This window comes from Bemisia tabaci, chromosome 5, assembly GCF_918797505.1.
Source record: "Bemisia tabaci chromosome 5, PGI_BMITA_v3".
Taxonomy (NCBI): domain Eukaryota; kingdom Metazoa; phylum Arthropoda; class Insecta; order Hemiptera; family Aleyrodidae; genus Bemisia; species Bemisia tabaci.
The window spans coordinates 23,662,839-23,685,116 of NC_092797.1; the positions used below are offsets into that span (position 1 = coordinate 23,662,839).

Below are 22,278 nucleotides of genomic sequence, written 5' to 3' on the forward strand. Positions count from 1 at the left end.
TGAGGGGCCCGGACCTATTACTATAATACGTCAGGATACTGCGTGATGGAATGAGAGTAGTCTGAAATCGACGGGTCTACACGAAAAAGCACGTGAGTGTTACCGCGTTGCGCGGCACTTACGTCCTTCTTCAACCGAGCCAACATCGTATCGCGACGAAGGCGGCGATTAGGACGACGGAGCGCCCGTAACGCACGAGGGCAATATCCGACGGAGTATTTAAACTTGACACCGTAATATGTGTTGCTAATTAACCGAGTTGTTTAATTTTACATTTGATACATTTACATGTGATATTAACTTATTAGCCTCTCATGATCCGTACCCCCTGATTTAGTTGATGGGGTCCACCGAAGGCTCTTAATTCCGGATAATGACGGAATAATGTGCCCGGGCGAGATGATCGCATGCGCAGGGTGCATGAAGTCGCGCTTCCACAAACAGCGCGCGACAGAAAGTTGGCCTCGGCGCGGCGGAGTAGAGTCCCTTTATACCCGGAGTTAAGACAACTCGATTATCAGCTGACTGGCAGCCGGCCTTGGCTGGCCATGGAGGCACAAACGAGTGCACCCAAACAAACGATACTGAGGGATAAGGAAAAGGAATCCTGCGATGTCTGTCATTCAAAAACGACAACATCAACAAAATTGATCAATTGAAAAGAAAATGAGATTGGTTTGTGAATTATTTCTTGATCTATTTTCATTTTGGACTGGTGGAAATAACAATTTACTCTTGATAAACCACAATTAGGTAATATTTTCATTATTTTTGTTCCTATTACACATCACCGCCATCTTGGTGCACTCGTTTGTGACTTCATGAGCGAGAACCAATCATAATTGGATTTTTTTTTAGGCCACTTTCAGCCCGACCAAAGGTGAGTTGTCGTAGCTCTGGGTATAAAGGGACTCTACGGCGGAGCTGCGCAAGCAGTGCTTTTAAGCCTGCCTGCGGGCTGATTGTTGAAATTGATAGACGAACCTATCTACAAAGAAGACAAAGGGAGTATGGAGCGATCCTATTGGTTGAAATGGGTGGTTCCTATAGTCGAAGGGAGAAAATGATGGACTAACTACAGGGTCTCTCGTAGGTTGCCGTTAGTTAGTCTATTACCTACTTCCTTTGCCCATTGCAACCACCCGCTTCCAAGAATAGGATCCTTCCATATCCCTTTTGTCTGCCTAGTCTACAGCTTTGTCTATCAATCTCAGCAAGCAGCACGCTGTTTCTTCTGCTAAGCCGGTTTAAGTCGCCAACTTAGATGGCAGAGGACAAGTTTAAAATCTGTTGTATCACCTTTACCTTATAGGAATGCAGTTTTAAGCATCTTTTGCCTTGGATTCGCCTTGTTCGGTACATTTTCTACCTTATCATCTCTTTTGAGACGAGGTATCTTCAGTCTGTTATGTTTGGTATTTGCGCCCCTAAAGGGGCGTAGCAGCCAGGGGGAGGAGCCCCCTAGTTTTGGAATAAAACGTGAAGTAACAGCTGATATTGCGGGTGTATCTTTGCGTCGCGTGCTGCCTATGGGAGCGTGGCTTGAGAATCTGAGCGCAAGGCCGCGTAACTTCGCGAGTCGAACCGCGCCGGCGCTGCATTACGTAACGTTGCACCGTACTCCTCTTTGCTTGCACCGTCCACCACTCGGAAATTAATCGATGCGCCTCCCATCGCCCCATTTATCCCGTCTACCCGCTCACCATTTTCCCCCGCTTTTTAATTATTTAACCTGCCGCGAATATCTCCTGGGCTCAAGTGTAGCCAAGCCCTGTGGGTTACCTGCTTTGGGACCATTCTCAAATTACGTTACGCTGAAACTTTCTTCGCTTCTTCTCCTTCCCCCCTACTTCTTTGGCCACCCTCCCCCCATGTGAGTTTTCTTTTTCAGTCAGCGTTAACTCCGTCCCCATCGCCTAGAATTACGCCAGGTGTATTAGGATAACTAGTCATCACGAAACGCAAAAAATGGACGGAGAGGTCAAAAATATACTTGCAGACCAGGAAAAGTCAGATGAAGGGTTTTTGGGTCTTTTTGTTACGTCAGATGGAAAGTTCCAAGACCAACGAAATGATTTGCACGATGCTTGGCTGTCAGGTTTTCAATTGTAGTTCATTATTTCATATTCCGTCAAAAACCTGCTACTTTAATACAGAAAGCAAAACTACAAAACTCCAACCTAGAGTTTGAGAGTCTTTTTCAAACAGAAAAATACTTATTTTTTACGAAAAAAGCCTAAGCAATATACATCGTTCAGTACTTACTTCTGGAAACGCAGTATACGCACTTAGCAATATTCACTCTGAAGAAAAAGAAGAAGAAAATAATGGAAGCATGAAAGTTGTCTTTGTCCGAGGGTAATACGTCTGAGAGATGTTCGCAAAATCTGGGATGAAGAACCGTTGTCTGTGCTCGGAACACAGCAGAATACCTGCGAGTGATATTTCTTTTTTGTACGTAATAAGTGCTCCAGGCTTTCAAATTTTTAGAAATGAAGACTGAATGGGCGGAATCTGTTTCTGCGAATCCACCTATCAGTTCCACGAATTTCCAGCGAGAGTATCTCTATTTGAATATCTTGCCTTTCTGCGAATCCTGACAGCGCCCAGGACTTGCAGCAAGGGTCTATCGGCCGCAAGTCGGACGCGTTGACTGTTAGACTATTATAGCCGCTTAAGAGTTGTACTTTTTAAATCGAGATTTTCCATGCAGGGTAGGTGGACAGAGAAAATATAAAAAATACCATTGCGACGTTAGGGCCTTTTTCGGATTTTACCTCATTTCTCATTCACCGTACAAAAACGCTAACAAATAAGAGAAACATTCCTTTTATCCTCTTTCATAGTCTCGCGGAGCTCTATTCTTATCTTTTTGCTTCGCGGAAATGCATTGCTTACAAAGGTTGCACCAAGTTCATTGACGAAGGGCGGACATTCCTCTGTCGTTGGAACCGGCGTCAACAGAGCAGAACCAACGGGATCGAGGAAACCTGCCTGATAAAGTAGGAGCAAAGGGAAGGAAACATTTAGAAATAGAAATAAAAAGGGATAATTAAAAAAATCAGATGGCAGTAGATAACGAATGCAGAAATAAACAAGGATAAAGGAGGTACAGACGAGGACGGAACACAGAAATTAAGGAAGAAAGACGGACAGAGAGACAGATTTAAAGCGATAAAGTGACAAGAATAGGGAGTTGCAAAGAGAATGGTAGATGGCGGCGTTGCCAAGGACTGGAAATGTGTCAGGTGAAGGTTGAGGTTCGCTACGGACGTTTCCTCTTTCAGAGCCGCTATTCTTGTGGGACTTGGTCTGACGATCGAACTCGAAGCAAATTCAGAGCCAATTTTTCCGGAAAAGTGCTTCGTTTGTCGCTTAAATGAAGCGTGTGTGTAAGCGGTGCTTAATACGCCGACGTTTCTCCCCGAAAAATAGTAAGTTTACAACAACGAATAATATGGTAATCGATTTTTGAATATCGAATTCCCATCTTGTTTCGACCCGCAGCGCCGTCAATGGGCTACGTCTACGTAGGGCTGGACTTAATTGCGTCATCGTTAGAAGAACATTTGGACTGCATTTTGCAATTTGGAAGTATAAATTCTGGCTCTTCTTGAAAAACACTTATAAACATAGAGTAACTAATGGCACGTAAGTTGTTTTTAAAACGGGCTAGAATTGATAGTTCCAAATTGCAAAATGTAGTCCATTTGGCATTGAAGTCTCCTAAACAGTCGTGTGTGTATCCATTCACAGCGCTCTCTAACGCTTTCTGACCCCTGCCTTTGATTGGTTCCTGTCAAATTACAAATCTTCAGGGATCTCGCGCATTAGCATTCCGTGTTCAATCCCATCCCTTTACCTTTTCATTGAGAGCCCCCTAAGTTCTATGCTAAAAAGAAGCAGAAGAATAATTTTCGACAACCTATCTTCCTCCATCCACCATTCTCTATACAAGACCATACTCTCTTTTTACTAAGGGGTAATGACTTTGTTTGTTTGTTTATGTGCTAAAGCATCTTCAAATAACTAACCAACGAATCATCCCACATGAGTTGTTTTATCGGAATTTCACGAGCAATGGCCCCCTGAGCAGATCAATCTACCAAACATTACATCTACAATGTACCGAATTATTTCTTGAAAAAATTTAGATTAAAAATTTACAACCAAGTTAAAGCGGCATCGATCTTTTATCAACCTTCCCTTGCCGAAAAATAACCTCTCAGACCATTCCTCTTTTGTCGTTCAGCATATGCCCGCGGTAAGTTAAAGCTTTTCAATGGGAGGGAGAGGGTAAGGCCGCAGGAAGAATTTCAAATTTCCCTCCCTAACTCATCTCATCTTTCCTAACTTTCCCATATTTTACTTGAAAATGTTCCTTGGATCCAGAGTCAAGGCTCTTAAAACAATTGACAAGACGAAATACTCCTGATTTAGTCGGACTTTTGCTTGAATCGAGAGCCAAAACTCTCAATCCAATCCTTTTGACTTAAGCAAACCTCCGATTGAATCAATAGTATTTTGTTTCCCAATTTTTTTAAGAATCTGGACTTCAGTTTCAAGGGACTTTTGTCCAGTGTCTCAAGGAATTCCCAAACATGTGAAATGCACGCGCCGATCGAGTGGTTTTCCTATAACCATAGTCCTTTTATATCCAGAGTTAAGACAACTCGATTATCAGCTGACCTGGGCTGGCCTTGGCAGGCCGTGGCGTCACAAAAGTGTGCACCCAAACGCACGATATTGAGGGATTAGGATAAAGAACCTTGCGATGTCTATCATCCAAAAACAACAACATCAACAAAACTCATCAAAACCTAACCAAAGAAATTGCAATAAAATAAAGTGAGATTGATTTGTGGATAATTTCTCAATCTATTTTCATTTTGGTGCGATGAAAATAACAATTCACTCTTGATAAATCACAATTAGGTTATACTTTCATTATTTTTGTTCACATTCGAGCCACCGCCATCATGGTGCACTCTTTAATGGCTCCATGAGAACCAATCAGAGTTGAATTTTTTTAGGCCTTCTTCAGTTGTCTCTGAGCCCAACCAAGCACGACTAGAATTGAGATGCCGTAACTCAGGGCATAAAGGGACTCTAAACCACCCTGCTGTATTTAACATAACCCGGAATCCAGGATCTCACCATCCCACACACTGAAAAAAAAATCTCGATGTATTTACTAAGAAAATGGTAAAATTATCAAGAATTCAGGGTTCTATTTGATCCCAGTTTTTTCTTGGTACAATTACCATTTATGAAATTGGTAATTTTACCGAGAAATCTCGGGAAAATTATTGACTTTCCCGGTAATTTTACTGATCCCCGGTGAAAACGCCAATATTTTTTATCGACTGTGGTAGAATTACCGAGATAAAATGGCAAAGTTACCGGGAATTGATTACCAATAAAAGTGGTATTCTTACCTGAAAAAAAAAACAGTAAACATACCGGTTTTTAGGTAAGCTTACCAGTCTGTCTTGGTAAAATTACCGATAATTGGTAAAAAAAAGTGAGATGGTAAAGGTACCAACGGACCTTGGTAAAAACGCCGATAATTTTTTTTCAGTGCATTTTGCACGCCTGAGGGGGAGGGAGAGAGGCTCTCATTCGGACGGTTCCCAGGGGAAGCGGCATCGCTGGGTGGGTGCCCGGATCGATCGGGGGACGAGAGGAAGAGCAGAGGTGGAAGTGCGGCCGGGGCGGCATGACTGGAAGTAGACGTCATTTAAGGCTGCCATTAAGGAGCCAGGGCCGGGGTCGGGGGCTCTTTGGATAAACAAATGACAGTGTTAAATCCCGCGCATACGACGTTGCTCCACGTCGACGTACTTGCCTCTGTGATGTTAATTAGTCCGTGTGTTAAGCATCGCTCCGATATGTCTCCGGATAGATTTCCCACTGCCAGTGTTTGAGCGCTAAGTCACCCGGTCGCCCGCTTAACGACAGCCGCCACCGCGGCCCGGGTCCCGCTCCCGCCCGGATTATCCGACCGGGGCGGCAAGGGCTCTGCCCCAATAAAAACGACCGCGTCGCCTGATCTACCCTTAAAGTACTAAATTTAAATCTCAGAAAACAAATTGTAGCTAGAGCAGGGTGTTTACAAGTACGGAAAGTACGGAAATAATATCGATTTTTAAGGGGGGTCTGGAAGTACTGAAAAAGTGCGGAAATTTCGCAAAAGATCCGGAATTATTTTCATTTTTTGCCCCTAGGACCCACTGAGAGAAGAAGAAGAAGTGAAAACGAATTGTGCGATATTTTATTCATTACTACATTGATAATGTTTGTTTAGTTAAAATAATGTGTCTAATTGTCAATTGAGTGCATTTATTATTATAATACCGATTAAATACTCGACTCTAACTACTTTATCTTCCCGCGCAAACTAGTCGCAGGACTGTATGAGCCCCGTTCCGTGGAGACGGTAACTGGGAAAAATCCCAGAAGTTTCATTCCTGCGATTCGAACTTGGAACAAATCCCATGAAAACGTCCCGTGGAGACAAGGCCTAAGTCATTTTTGTCTCAATTTGAGCGAGAAATTCAAATTTTTGAAATTTTTCGAATTTCGTCAAATGGAGGTACTGAAAAAGTACTGACTTTTTCTTTTGAGGAGGTACTGATTTTTTGGGGAGTGTACTGAAAAAGTACTGTAAAAGTACTGATTTTTGGCCCACCTGTTTTAGTAGACACCCTGTAGAGCCAGAGACGATATCTTGGAGCACACCAATATTTTCTTTATAGTGTGAAAGTTATATTCGGAAGCCAATGCTCACTAATAAAAACGCCTCTTGGATCTATTTTCGTTGTAGTCAAGAGAATCGGTTGAGTCGCTGACAATTTGAAATGATTGCTGGAACGATAATTTACTGGCATTGCTGTGCTGCTACTTTTCATATCCGGCGTCAAAGTCGCCGCGAAGATACTGAAACATCATTCCAGATTGAAGGAGCTTCAAAAATTCATAAAATAATTTTAGTGAAGGAAAAAGAAGAAGGGGGATAACAAAAACAACATCGTATCGGCCCGTTTTGTGGAGTAGAAGAGTCTTCCTGTTTTTTCCCATCACAGAAAAAAAAGTTCGGTGGATCCAAACTAGTTAGGAATACATGGAATCAGGTTTTTTTTTTCAGTACACACAACCGAACTATTCAGTCTGCTCACATACTGTTCGGTTTGTGCAACCGAATTTTTTTTCAGTGATAGGGAAAAACAGGAAGACTCTTCTACCCACAAATCGGGTCAATACGTTGTTGTTTCTGTTAGTTTTTTCCCCTCTCTTTTTCCTTCACTACAATTCTTTTATGATAGGCAGTATTGTCATTTTAAAGACCTTATTGAGGAACACGTCCATGTTTAAATTTTAAAGCTCCTTCAATCTGGAACGATGTCTCGGTATCTTCGTGGAGACTTTAACGCTGGATATGAAAAGTAGCAGCATCGCAATACCAATCGTAAATTATCGTTCCAGCGATCATTTCAAATTTTCATCAATTCAACCGATTCTCTTGACTACAATGAAGCCTGAAAATTTTATGGCGCAATGGTGTGAGGTAGTATAAGCATATTTTTTTTTCAACATTATGAATGGCAGTAGCCACACATGAGCAAGTAGGTACTCGATGCACACAGTGCTTTCTTGTGACATAGCGCCCAAGAATGAGTCGTAGCTAATACCTTCTTTCATTTGCATTACTGTACATATTCAATCTACAGTTATTTCACTGCTCACATCCTGTTTTTCAAAACATTGAAAGTAACTAGGGGGCGCCCACCCGACCGCCTGGCAGTGCATCCTCAACGTGCGCTTCGCGCCCTAACAGGGTCGTTTGGCGATCGACCGTCGAAGACTTGAGACATAATTAGAAAATTTGAAGAGTGAGTGATAGACACACTGAAAAGAAAAAAACTCCGGTCGTGGAAGCCGTCCTTACGGGCTATATGGACATATCGTCCGCGTGCCGGGCTCAGAGGCCGAAAGTTTCGGGCGTAGCACCCAGAGCAATCGAACCTACGGCTTCAGCACCCGAATTTTTCGGCCTTTAAGCCCGAAAAGTGGACTGTGTGTCTGCATAGCCCGTCACTTTTTTTCCTCAGTATTATCACATAATTGATGTATTATTCCTACAGTCACGTAGACGCTAATATCGACGGTGAAACTACCAAACCACGTATCTCGGTTTGCGACGTCGCAGACTTCCTGTCATACTTTATTTTTTAAATAGAAAACTACTCAACGCCAATTCGTGAAAACTTCCGTGATTTTTCCCCTTTGTGCGGTGAAAAATCTGTGAAAATTGTAAGGAATGATATTGATTTGATCTCCTTCAAAAAAATGAAATGTAAATGGAGATTTTTAAACACCGCAAACGAGATACGTGGTCTGGTAGTTGCACCGTCGATATGCGTTTCACACCAACTGACCGACTGTCTTGCGTTTGGTGCAATGCGAGCAGTATCCATGCAGTCTTGTAGGCGCTAGCATGCCTTTGACGCTGACCGCACTGTTCGTATGCACTGTTGTGTGTCGCTGGCGCGATGCGTGAAGTATTCCTACAGTCTTGCGGCGCTAATATGCGTGTAACGCTGGCCAACTGGCCGTAACTTTCGGCCACAGAGCCCGGAACGGACGGTATGTCTACATGGCCCGTAATTTTTTTTTTTTTTTTCAGTGCAATTTACAGTTTTTGCATGTCCTGTTATTTTGGACGTACTGCAGTGTGTCCGAAATAATGCCACTATGCTTCGGATGACAGTACTCGAGAATGTATTATTGGCAACGGCGAAGGAATGGCGAGAAAGATTTAAGTGACCCGTCACCGCGTTATGGAAATCAGGTACATTTGTCATCAGATGCAGACTCCGCGACGCTGCTCTTCCGTGACCGAACTCCCTTGATCTCATCTTTCAACTAAGAGCGCCTCGTAGCGTCCGTCGCCCGTCTCGGGGCCCCGCGCCCGGCCACCGTCCACGAACCGCCCCGTTCGCCCCCGCCCCCGCCAAGGAAGTACCCCAAGCGGCTCAGGCGCCGCCGCCCTGGCCGCCCCGCGCTTGGGTCCCTGCGTCGAATTCTGGAGCACTCGTGTACTCCACGTTCATCCACTACGTTGTCAAGTCAACGGGGAGGGAAAATACCAAAAGCGCATCAGCACTGAAAAAAAATTCTCGGCGTTTTTACCAAGGTCCGTTGGTACCTTTACCATCTCACTTTTTTTTACCAATTATTGGTAATTTTACCAAGACAGACTGGTGAGCTTACCTAAAAACCGGTATTTTTACTGTTTTTTTTTCAGGTAAGAATACCACTGTTATTGGTAATCAATGCCCGGTAACTTTGCCATTTTATTTCGGTAATTCTACCACAGTCGATAAAAAATATTGGCGTTTTTACCAAGGTCCAGTAAAATTACCGAGAAAGTTCAATAATTTTACCGAGATTCTCGGTAAAATTACCAATTCCATAAATGGTAATTTTACCAAGAAAAAACTGGGATCAAATAGAACCAAGAATTCCTTGGTAATTTTACCCTTTTCTTAGTAAATACACCGAGATTTTCTTTTCAGTGAGATTTTGCAAATGCACGGAATGAAAACTCCGGCCAGGGAAGCCGTACTTACGAGTTATATAGGCGTGTTTCCGAGGTCCTAGTCTGATAGTAGGGCGGATAAGGGGAAAAATTTCCCAGAATCGTGCATCTCTGGAAGAAAGCATGAAACTTTCAGGATATCATCTTTACCTATAGAAGGTTCAATTTCGCAAGTGAGCCCAAAATTCTGAGGCCATGGGGGCCGGGGGGGCAGGGGGCCCTGATTACGCTATGTTTTGCCGAATTTTCGCGTTGAATCATTGTTAGAACGCCGTTAACAATGTAAAATGTAATCAAAACTTGAGTAAACATCATTAGTAGGTTCTCTCAAACAGTATTCTAAGATGTTATCATCGTCCGATCCCGGAGCACCCCTCAAAATGCCTAAAATTCAAAATGGCGCCCATGATAAGGCCTCCGGAATATCGGTATTTTCACTTGTGCATATCCTGTCATGTGAGGTATCATTTTCCATGTAATTTTGGTCGCAGATTTCATATTTGAAGTCAAAACAACCCCCCGGTCAAAATTGGTGCCCCCAATCCAAGATGGCGGCCAAATTTTAAAGGCGGGAGGGTGGATTTTTTTCAAATTTTTACGTGATGAGGCAAGTGATATGTCATTTTCCATGTAATTTTGGTCGCAAATTTCATATTTGAAGTCGAAACAACCCCCCGGTCAAAATTGGTGCCCCCAATCCAAGATGGCGGCCAAATTACAAAGGCAGGAGGGTGCATTTTTTCAAATTTTACGAGATAAGGCAAGTGATATGTCATTTCCTATGTAATTTTGGTCGAAGATTTCATTAATGAAGTAAAACAAGTCCTCCGATCAAAATTGGTGCCCCAAATCCAAGATGGTGGCCAAATTTGAAAGGCAGGAGTGTGAATTTTTATGAGAAAAAAAATCACGTGAGATGACAAGTGAAGTATCAATTTACACGCATTTTTAGTCAACAAAACGAATCTAAACGAAATGTAAAAAAAAATCTTTTACACAAAAATGAGGAGAGATAATTAAGAGAGTGATCAGTTTGGCCGTCCACGTTAGTAATGCTGTTAACAGGAGCATATACATAATGAGTTATTTTATTCATTTTTAAGCCCATATAATATCTCAATAAAGATAACGTTTCACGCAACGCACCTGTCGTACCCTCTCCAGTCAGTGTAGGAGAAAATCTTAATCAACACATGCTGATTCACATTCCCAGTCAGGCTCTTCAGGATCTTCCTCCTACGGTTCTTTAGGTTTTTACAGTTGGAGTCTTCAGAACTTCTGCATGAGTCTAAGAACGAAAAGATTATTTTCTTGGAAGTACAGCATGGTGTCACTCCCTTTCTTACAATTACACCGGATAATTTTAAGCGGGGATTCCGGGAGCTGGTGGCATGTCACTTAAAATAGGATGAAGCTCCTTGTTTTTATTCATCCATCCCCAAAGACAAGCATCCAGATCACTTCATCCCATCCACAGTTGAGTATAAAAGTAGCTCCTAAATTAATGTTACCTACTTCATTGCTGATGATGTCGAGGGTGATTTCTCTAATTGAATGAAGAATTTGAAAGCTGGAACTTTTTCCTTCGATATGTGATGACGAAGGTCGTCGAAAGTCACATTTTTTTGGCTACCGTAGAGGAGTAATATTTTGACGGTGAAACAGCAAAAGTGCGTATCTTGGTTGCGGGATTTCAAAATATTCGCTCCTATTTTATTTTGTGAAAGGGGACCAAACCAACATCATGGCTTGAAATTTTTACAGAATATTCCTCACATAGAGAGTAAAAACAAGCGAAGTTTTCAAGAAATGACGTTCAATATTTGTTGATGAAGGAACTGAGGTAAGTATGACAAGAAATCTGCAACACCGCAAACCGAAATACGTATTTAAGCAGTTTCACCATCGATTTACTCTTTTCCAGCTCTTCATACCCGTTCATGGTTTTGATTATAGGTTCCTGGTTCCAAGAACCTTTCTTTAAATTCTTGCCGGTAAGGATCAGATAAAAGCGTACAGAATAAAGTTGCTGTTTCTATTTTATGGATGTGAGGGGTTGAATCGTAACCAGTTAACGCATGCAAGAACACCGATCATCTCGGATTTTGCGCGTTTAACATCACTTCGAAAACGCAAAGAAACATTTGTGTCTGCTCATCAATTTGATGGAACATAGGTTTGTGCAATGGATTCGTAAGTACCTATGCTTTGATCGCACTCGATGGAGTAGAGACCCACCATCTGAAACCGACTGAAAGTTTTCTATATTATTTTCGGTACTTATTAATTGTTCGTCCTCTGAGTCTAGGGCATCTGAAATTGAGTTCAGAGTTTTTGTGCAGTAATCAGTAAGACTCCTCACTATTAGTGGCTCATCACTTTTCACATGTCAGCCATGATGGCAAACATCTTGATTATCTCTTTTCATTTTTGTGTAAAAGATTTTTTTTTACATTTCGTTTAGATTCGTTTTGTTGACTAAAAATGCGTGTAAATTGATACTTCACTTGTCATCTCACGTGATTTTTTTTCTCATAAAAATTCACACTCCTGCCTTTCAAATTTGGCCACCATCTTGGATTTGGGGCACCAATTTTGATCGGAGGACTTGTTTTACTTCATTAATGAAATCTTCGACCAAAATTACATAGGAAATGACATATCACTTGCCTTATCTCGTAAAATTTGAAAAAATGCACCCCCCTGCCTTTGTAATTTGGCCGCCATCTTGGATTGGGGGCACCAATTTTGACCGGGGGGTTGTTTCGACTTCAAATATGAAATTTGCGACCAAAATTACATGGAAAATGACATATCACTTGCCTCATCACGTAAAAATTTGAAAAAAATCCACCCTCCCGCCTTTAAAATTTGGCCGCCATCTTGGATTGGGGGCACCAATTTTGACCGGGGGGTTGTTTTGACTTCAAATATGAAATCTGCGACCAAAATTACATGGAAAATGATACCTCACATGACAGGATATGCACAAGTGAAAATACCGATATTCCGGAGGCCTTATTATGGGCGCCATTTTGAATTTTAGGCATTTTGAGGGGTGCTCCGGGATCGGACGGTGATAACATCTTAGGATACTGTTTGAGAGAACCTACTAATGATGTTTACTCAAGTTTTGATTACATTTTACATTGTTAACGGCGTTCTAACAATGATTCAACGCGAAAATTCGGCAAAACATAGCGAAATCAGGGCCCCCTGCCCCCCCGGCCCCCATGGCCTCAGAATTTTGGGCTCACTTGCGAAATTGAACCTTCTATAGGTAAAGATGATATCCTGAAAGTTTCATGCTTTCTTCCAGAGATGCACGATTGTTATGCTTATCCGCCCTACTATGACATTTCACGCTAGGATAGCAGATGATAACAATTTCCGGACGAAGTCTGTGTGTTTGCCTACCTCGAAAATTGAAGGCAGCGCAGCAATGAGGCTAGCTTCCATTCCATACCCATCCAGGTCTAAAGCGAATCAGAAATAGGGTCTTTTGAGACCGCCTTCTGCAATTGTCCCGTAATGGCGGATAGAGCCGTAAGTACGAAAATGAAATTTTGAGGAAATGGTCTCAGTATATAGCGTCCAAGCAGAAAATTTAATCGAAGAAGCCTCCGTTCTTTGTCAAATTGCCACTAATTAATTATGCGAGTGACTGCGATTGTTTGGATGATTATGAATCGACGAATTTTCTTTCAAATATGTAATTTTGTTTTCTTCTTTACTTCCTTTTTTTCTTTTAATGTTTACACTGGAAAAAAAATACATTGGATCTAGAGTTCAGACTCTTAAAAACATCGACAAGAAAGAGTACTCTTGATTCGATTAGAATCTAGCTTAAATCAAGAACCAAGCCTCTTAATTTAAGCGGATTTCGTTTTGATTCAGGCAAAAATCCGATTGAATCAAGAGTATTTTTTCTTGTCAATGTTTTCAAGAGTCTGGACTCCAGATCCAATGTGTTTTGTTTTTTTTTCAGTGTGTGTTAGGCTCAACGTGCTTTATTTAAAACTATCTTGATTTTTCTTCTCCTTCGGCAGAATATTCTGTATATATTTCAAGCTATATGGATAGCTTCTTTCTCATTTAAAAAAAAATTGAAAAAAGACTTAACAAAAAGCAGGAAAAAAGTGCCGCGACTATTCCAACGCGAGTTCGAATAATCGCGCCTAACACAGTGTGGCCAGCGTTAAACGCATAAGCGCCTGCAAGACTGTAGGAATACTTCACGCCGCATCGCGCCAAACAGTGCGGTCAGTGTCAAAGGCATGTTAGCGCCTACAAGATTGCATGGATACTGCTCGCATTGCACCAAACGCAAGACAGTCGCTCAGTTGGTGTGAAACGCATGTTAGCGTCTACATGACTGTAGGAATACTCCAACAATTATGTGATAATACTGAGGAAAAAAAGTTACGGGCTATGTAGACACACAGTCCCCGTTCCGGGCTTAGAGCAGTGGCGTGGCGTGAATTGCGATCTATCGATTGTTATGCCATTCAAACATGGAAAAGGATCGATAAACAGGGTGTTCGCAGCGAACACCTTAATAATCGATTCTTTGCCATAGGTTTAAATGGCATAACAATCGATATATCGCACTTCACGCCACGCCACTGGCTTAGAGGCCGAAAGTTTCGGGTGCTGGAGCCATAGCCTTGATTGCTCCGGGTGCTACGCCCGGAACTTTCGACTTCTTAGCCTGGAACGCGGACGATAAGTCCGTATAGCTCGTTAGTACGACTTCCAAGGCCGAAGTTTTCTTTTTTCAGTGGGGTAATCCAAGCTCATGTGACGGGAGCATTTCGTTTGAATTCAAATATGGTAACAAGTAACTTAACTCCTTAAAAATTTGGTAAAATTTACTTTAACATATCACCACGAACAACCTCGTGGGCTTAAAATCCATGGAAAACGCTTACCATCTGCACGAATGTGAGTCCAATCGTTTTGCGCCTCGATGTTACTCGAAACTCACTTTAAGTTTTTCAAAATGTTTATCGATCAAATGTTGTGCACCAACAACTTGCGCACTACACAACGTGCTGTGATACTCGGAAAAATGAAATGAAATGTAATGTGCTGAAATCCAGAAACTATCAGTTGATCGTTCGATTATTGATAATTTCTCGAAAGTACGAAAGCACCGACCTAATGTGTGGTAATGAAAATATTTTGGCTCTGAATCTCATCTTGACATTGATTTTCGTGCGGGTGATGTGTGATGTCATTATCCATAGCTAGCCGAAGCGCGACAGGTAAAATGAGCGGTAAATGAGTTGTCTTCACGGTTAAGTGAATGTGTTCAAACATGTGTTCAATGGCTTGTTAGAAGTTGGACGGAAAGGCCGTACGTTCGGTCGCATTTCGTCGTTTCTCTCTCGAGGGAACGTAACTCCATTTCAATGTTGCCAAATCTCCCCTCGTAAATTGCATATTAAACAGGAAAATTTTGGGCATTTCGAACTGGAAATTTCACCGATTTTTCCTCAGATTTCATGCAAAAATCATGGCAAATTTCGATGAAAACTGCATAGATGCAACTTCATAAAATAAATTAATTGTTGAGTCAATTTGGCAACCTTGAGATGGAGTTACGTTGCTTCGCGCGGGTTACGGCGATTTATGTTAAAGAGCGCGGTTCGCGGGGGACACCAATGGCACCAACGTCGTACCATAAGCGCATCGTTGCCGAATCAGAGGATTTTTTTATAAAAATATCATGAAGGGCCAGAGGACGATGCCACTCAAAATCTTCTTCAGAAAATCGATTTTTTTAAAGAGAAACAGTTCTTAAAATTCATCGAGGAATGTGAGTGCCACAATTTTATTCTGAAAACGTCTTTTTTCTTGTATTTTCCGAAGAAAATACACTATTGTTTTTCCTTTGCTTCAAACTTTGCAAAACAATGAAACATTTGACAAAATTTGAAGCCTTACTCCCAGAAATTAAGATAGAATTGCGCAGTGAACGTATGTCCGTCTTCTAAGAAGCGCTTCAAGCGTGAAATATCCGTTGTTCTATCTTCGCTCTACAACGTACTTACTCTCCAGCAAATCTGACATGGTTTTATAAAATATTAATGAAGTCAGAGCAAACGCTGCTTATATGTCGAAACATTTGCTAAATTTTATGTCAAGGCACCCAGAAAAAAGAGATCACACGATGCAATGTGACCGATCCATGACATCATTTGGTTCAGTTCTAGGCCAGTCTGAAGCATTTTTAACGAGGAATAACTCAACTACCAGTCTACAGCATCATGTAAATAGAATTGTGTCGCATTATCCTCCCAAGTAGCGATACCATGACGCATGTTCCATTCGTCGTCGTAGCGATCCGATGGTCAATGAAACGGGGGTCATGACCCCTACCGTTAGCATGGGCTCCGAATTCGCGGTCCGTCGGCCAGCCAATTGCGTCACCGCGCCTGCAGCTCGGAGCTTGAGCCGGCCCGGGCTTTATTTTATCTCGGAGGAATCAATAAATAACCCAAGTGGGTTTTTAAATGATGAGTACTAATAATAGGTGCCATAAATTCAAACGTTGCCAATCTGCTTAGGTGAGGCGCTCTAATCATCCCTCGTTTGATAGGTTTATTAGCGCAAGTCTATGGGAAAATCACTGCATGTGACCAAGTGACTAAGTGCAATTAAACTGCATTGCCCTCTGCCCGTCCGCCTCTGCTATATCCACTCGAACGATTCACAATTTGGTTCCGTTCGTTGAGTTCGTCCTACATCCTCTGCGGTCTTTCAATCTCTATCGATTTTTAAAATTGGCATCTTGACTTGTTTAGAACGGTATTAAATTGAAATGAAAATCTAAAGTGAATTTAATAATAACGTGAACTTGATGATGCCACCTTCTGAAGAGATATATTTTTCAACACTGGTTTGAACTCATATGTTAAATGTGAACAGGGAGATTTGAAAATGATGTTAAGTGTAGACAGGGGAACTAAGTTTAATTTAAAAACAGAATTAAATTGAACTTTGTTTCCCTAAAGGACTGGAGCAAAAATTGTTCAAGACAAGTGCATAACTATACTCAAATCGATTCTTGTTTCTCTTGATTCACTTTCGTTGAACAATTCAAATATAAAATCGGATCAAAATTTCATCTGAGCATATTCCCAACTCTTAACTCATTACGAAATTTCTAGGATAGTCAATGCACATGCTCCTCAGTTCCACCAAAATGATCTAGACAACTCGCGCGAAAACCAAGTCATTCGGACAACAGTAGAGTGTTTTTAACCTTCTAAAATTCTGTAAACAATTTTTTTTTACTCAATAAAACGCTCCATAGAAATACCTAAGGTCCTATCTTCTACGTTTGTTCACAAATGCCGGAATGTCCACGTAAATAATATGAACCTCTCCCACCAGCTATTCCTTTTTCTGTCATCTCTGCATATCTACAGTAAAATTGCAGACACGCGTACCTCGGTTTGCGACGCCGCAGACATCCTATCATAATCTATTTTTTTAAATTGAAAATCTGATGTGCTCAACTCTATTTATTTTAAAAAGTCCCTGATATTCCCTCTCTGTGTGAGGAATTTTACATGAGCATTTTAAGCGATGAAGTTGGGTCGTCCTCTTTTGATAATATAAAATTGAAATGGAGATTTTAAAGTGCCGTAAACAAAATGCGCGTTTTTGTAGTTTCACCGTTGTTCTCTTCCTGTTTCCTGTCACTCATTTTCACCAGCATCACACTGAAAAAAAAAATCGCGGGGTATTTACTAAGAAAAGGGTAAAATTACCAAGAATTCAGGGTTCTATTTGATCCCAGTTTTTTCTTGGTAAAATTACCATTTATGGAATTGGTAATTTTACCGAGAAATCTCGGTAAAATTATTGACTTTCTCGGTAATTTTACTGGACTCCGGTAAAAACGCCAATATTTTTTATCAACTGTGGTAGAATTACCGAGAAAAAATGCCAAAATTACCGGGAATTGATTACCAATAAAAGTGGTATTCTTCCCTGAAAAAAAAAACAGTAAAAATACCGGTTTTTAGGTAAGCTTCCCAGTCTATCTTGGTAAAATTACCAATAATTGGTAAAAAAATTGAGATGGTAAAGGTACCAACGGACCTTGGTAAAAACGCCGAGAATTTTTTTTCAGTGCAGTACAGAGTGGGAAAACGAAAGTTTTACTCTTACTTGTGTTGAACGGTGGGCAGTCAAAGCATAAGCAGCGCTTAAAAGTGTCGGGCGTATGAAGTGCTAAGTGCTAATGCACTCGGCGTTTCAAAAACTCGCGATGATTTATAGGGATTAAAAGTTATCAAAGTTGCAAGTCTGAAAATGCAGCGAGTCACTGATACAATGGCAGCAAGAGAAAGAGCGCAAATAAAAAGAGCCCAGATAGCGTGACCTTCCATTTAATAGGTTTGAACTCTTTCGAACAAGTCGCACCAGCTTAAATCTGAGAAAAATATCTCCGCGCATACCCCTGCGCAGCACTATCGCACATAGTTTATTAATGTTTCAGCCGGTCCCAGTGGTCTTGAATCAGCTTGAATCTATACTCGGTTAGGTTTGTGAAATATTATATTCAGCTGTATCTATTACAAGCGGACAGATACAGTTTTATTCCGAGTTGTTGATTTTGATCGTATTGCCCGCCCCCTCACCATTTTCTCGGGTATTAGTGTTTATATTTTATTGATGAACATTAATAATGTGATTGTTATTGTGCGAGCAATCGCGCTGTGAAATCTGTATCATGATTAGAGCGGCTTGCTAGAGAATCCATCCAATGGAGGACTTGAGTGCATTATCTATTCGGAAAGAGGGTTGCCAACATCATTTCTCTACTCCGGCGATTAGCGTTTGTGCTTTGATGATTCTTCAAGATTCTCTGTCGTCCTCTCTTCAGACCTCGGTCTTCGGCTTTGGCTCGAAGATTTTCCTGTCATTCTAAGCCAGGGTGGCAAAATTTCATGAAAAATAAAATCTTGAAATCTCACGTGAAATATTTTATGAAATTTATGAAAGATTTTGAAAAATACCGTCGAATTCAACAATGGAAGTACATTCGTAAAAGTCAATTTTAGCGTTCCCATTTCCCGGAACTAGTTCCGAATTTCGGAAATTTTAAGATTGTCCTCAATTCTCCTGACTTCTCCCCGGAACTTCTGAAATTCCCGAAATGTTCCGGATTTTTTGCATTTTCCGGAACTTTCTCTGAACCTTTGGAAAACTCTCAAAAGATTCCCAGAGCTTTTGACGGACATGGAATGGGAGCACTGACAATGTAAATTTTTCTAATATAATTTACAATAAATAAATAAATAAATAAATCAATCAATCAATTAAAAACAATAGTGTATTTTCTTCGGAAAATACATTAAAAAATATCGCGTGGTATGAACCTTTGTTTCTACTGACGTTTTTCTAAAACCTATCTCAGGGAGCGTCGAAATTTGCACTGCCTCAAAGCTAATGTTGGCTGGTTGTCCGATGAGTGGACAGAACCACCCCTAAGGTTGTGGGTGGGTGGCATGAGTTAAACGGGTGAGTGGTCTCAAGATTGTTCCACGTTCGCGCACGCTCCCTCCTCGGTGGCAGTGACAGCACGAAACTGTTTAATATATTCTTTTGTTTCAGGTGGTAGGTTCTGCTCGTTTTCGCCGTGCATAGAGCAGGTCAAACGAACTTGCGAAGCGCTCCACGATAGCGGCTTCAGGGAAATCCAAACGATGGAATGTCTCCAGAGGGAGCTCACCGTCCGATCCAGAACCGTGCCAATTTTACACCCTGACAAGGTATTTTCGCTTGTGAACCATTTTCCGCGGGAATGTTTAAAATGCGCCCAGTGTTCGAAACTCCACGCTGAGTTTCAGGAGCCGTGTAGCGCATCATGCTTGATTTTTAGGGGCCCTTGAAGATTTTTAGGGGCCGAATTCACTTTTTGTCTATATGTCACAGCGCATTTAGTGAAAAGTTAAACGCAGTATGTTTTAGTTACAGAACTAGTAGCTGTAACTTGGGGGAAATTTCGAAAAATCACTAAACAGAAAAATTAAAGGGTTTTTTTTTTGGGGGGGGGGGGGGAGTAATTTTTTAGGGGCCAAGTTGGCGCAGAGCCTTCATTTTTTAGGCGCCACGACCGATTTCTTAGGCGCGTTGGCGCCTGTGAGTTTCGAATACTGAATGCGCCCAAGTATTACCAGATACCGCGAAATATTGTATTTTGATAGTTAAAATCAATCGGTTGAGCAGGTAAACCGTAAGAAAAAGTAACAAAACTCTTTTCGTAATCAGGGAAGTAACAGGATTGCCACAGTCATGGAATACCGGGAAATGTCAGGGAGTTCTAAAAAGTCAGGGAAAACCTGGAAATATCAAGGAAAAATTGTTGATTTACCTTTATCCGCTCTCTAGAATGGATTTGAAGTCTAGAACAACAAATTTTATAATACTCACTTTTTCTTTTTCGCCCGATTTGAAATTTCGGTTGTCAACACCTTAAACTTAAAACACAATGGCCATTTCGGCTTTCTCAGCCATCATCACGTGATTAAAAAGTAGAACGAACTAAAGTCAAACGAAACGGAAGTTAAAACATTATATTATCACCGGCGACGCGTCGCGAGTCTCATTCGCACTCGGCACTCGCCAGTTTCGCGACGCGTCGCCGGTGATAATATAATGTTTTAACTTCCGTTTCGCTTTATTTTAGTTCGTTCTTCGTTTTTAATCACCTGATGATGGCTGAGAGAGCCGAAATGGCCATCGTGTTTTAAGTTTAAGGTTGACAACCGAAATTTCAAATCGGGCGAAAAAGAAAAAGTGAGTATGATACTGATACAACCCGATAAAGGAGGAAAAAGAAACACAACAAATTTTGCCTGATAACTATCTCAAATTATGTCTTTTTGGTCACATGGCATATCCTCAATTGTCAGAGAATTTTCATTTTCTAAATTTTGTGGCAAGCCTTCAATGAAACACGGAGTAACACATGCTTTTGGTTGATTTGCTTTGTGGTTGTTTTTCCTGTGTCAAATCGACGAAATTTGAGTGTTGAAAATCTGCGACCTCTTCAAAAAAAAGAAAGAAAAAAAGAAAAAAAGAAGAAGAAAAAGTAGTCGCCAGCTGCCAGTATCAAACCTGGATCACATCGGTGGTAATTCATTGCGCCAGCTACTCGCAAGTTGCAACCTCCGAATGTAGGGAGGAAACCATGAGTACACAAGTCCCGCAGGACACTTTCTTCGTGATCCGATGTCACCGAGTTACCGACGGTTTGAGTCGATTTAACACAAAATAGTGTGGAGGAACCGAGTCCCTTGGGTTGATCTGCCACAAAAAAGTAACACGAAAATGTTTAACTGGGTACCAGGTTCCAATCCTGGTCGTGACGACAAATTTTCGAGAAACGGACGTGCGGGTCTATTGAAGCAAATTTAACATCAATCAGCAATAAAAAACACTCGTTTAAGACTCGTTCAATCAATGAAACAAAAACAGCAATAGAATATTCAGTCATCTTAATGAGAAGAAAACAAGCGGGAAAGTTCTAATACTGTCGTATTAGAAAAGCGCTCAGGTGTTAGTAAATGTATTTAATGAAGAAAGGACGTATAAACTCCGTCGACTTGGCTGGGTAATGGAAATAAAACATCAGCTGATAGCAAACAAAGGTTACCAAGGAAACCGTAAACGCGTATTTTTGTTTCCCGAAAATGAGCTCACCGTTGAGCTCATCAGGCGCGTTTTTTTTAGGCTTCATTTGAGTTCAACGATCAATTTCGATAAGAATTACTCTACCGCTAAGAAATTTTCTTATAGACCAACGATCGAAACTACCTGCGCATTACGTTAAAAGCATAAAATACAGTTTTCACAGGTTTATTTATTTTAAAAATGGACCCCCCCCCCCCCAAAAAGCCTACACATCGATGAGCTGGTGCGCCATTTAAACGTATTAGCACTAGTATACTAGTACTCAGAGGCAAGTCGAAATCAAGAAGCGCTGCCTATCGGCTGAGCGCCTCGTGCAGTATGTTTATTGTCTTAATTTTTTATTCCTGGTTTCAGGAAGAAGAATCCGAAGAGAAAATGACCTTCACTTCCGCTCTACCCCAACCCACGGTTCCCGGACACACCGGTTACTTGACGTTTGCAACCTTACCGCCAAACTGAATTTCTGCCTTCACGTGCCATTGTACCTGAATTACACTCTAAGGCGTCGCAAATTGTGTCCCTCTCCGTCGCTTTTAAAAGATCATTCCCGAGAATTTCAATCGACACGATCTGTTTTCATGTTGACTTTTTTGTTCAATCATATTGATTGCGCCACAGTATTTAATGTGTCAATTCATTTTCACAAAACATTTTGTATCGTTTCTTGTTCATATGAGCGTTATATTTTCTGACTAATACAATTTTTGTTAAATATCATCTCTTTGCAAGTCCTGTTTTTAATTTACTTTCGAATTTTTCATCTTCTTGAGCTAGCTTTGCTGTATGTTGCCCGATGGGCAGACGTTCCTTTGCTATCCGCCGATACAACTTCGAATTACAGAGCGTCTGGCGAAAAGATTTCGAATTACAGAGCGTCCAGAATGTCAATTCGAATTACAGAACCCGCGAAGCCGGTCACTTCGAATCATAGAGCTAATTAACGAGTCGGCTTGGCGCTCAAA

At 41.3% G+C, this 22,278-nt stretch overlaps 1 protein-coding gene across 1 annotated transcript in view; it reads left to right on the plus strand.

Moving 5' to 3' along the window:
- The window catches only part of Trmt61 (tRNA methyltransferase 61), a 38,180-nt gene extending 16,147 nt beyond the window's left edge, over positions 1–22,033 (plus strand). Inside the window, exons 4-5 of the mRNA XM_019050897.2 lie at positions 19,235–19,392; positions 21,671–22,033. Coding sequence (XP_018906442.1) covers positions 19,235–19,392; positions 21,671–21,775 — 263 coding nt within the window. The 3' untranslated portion in view covers positions 21,776–22,033. The remainder of the gene's footprint in view (positions 1–19,234; positions 19,393–21,670) is intronic.
- Positions 22,034–22,278: the final 245 nt, after the last annotated feature.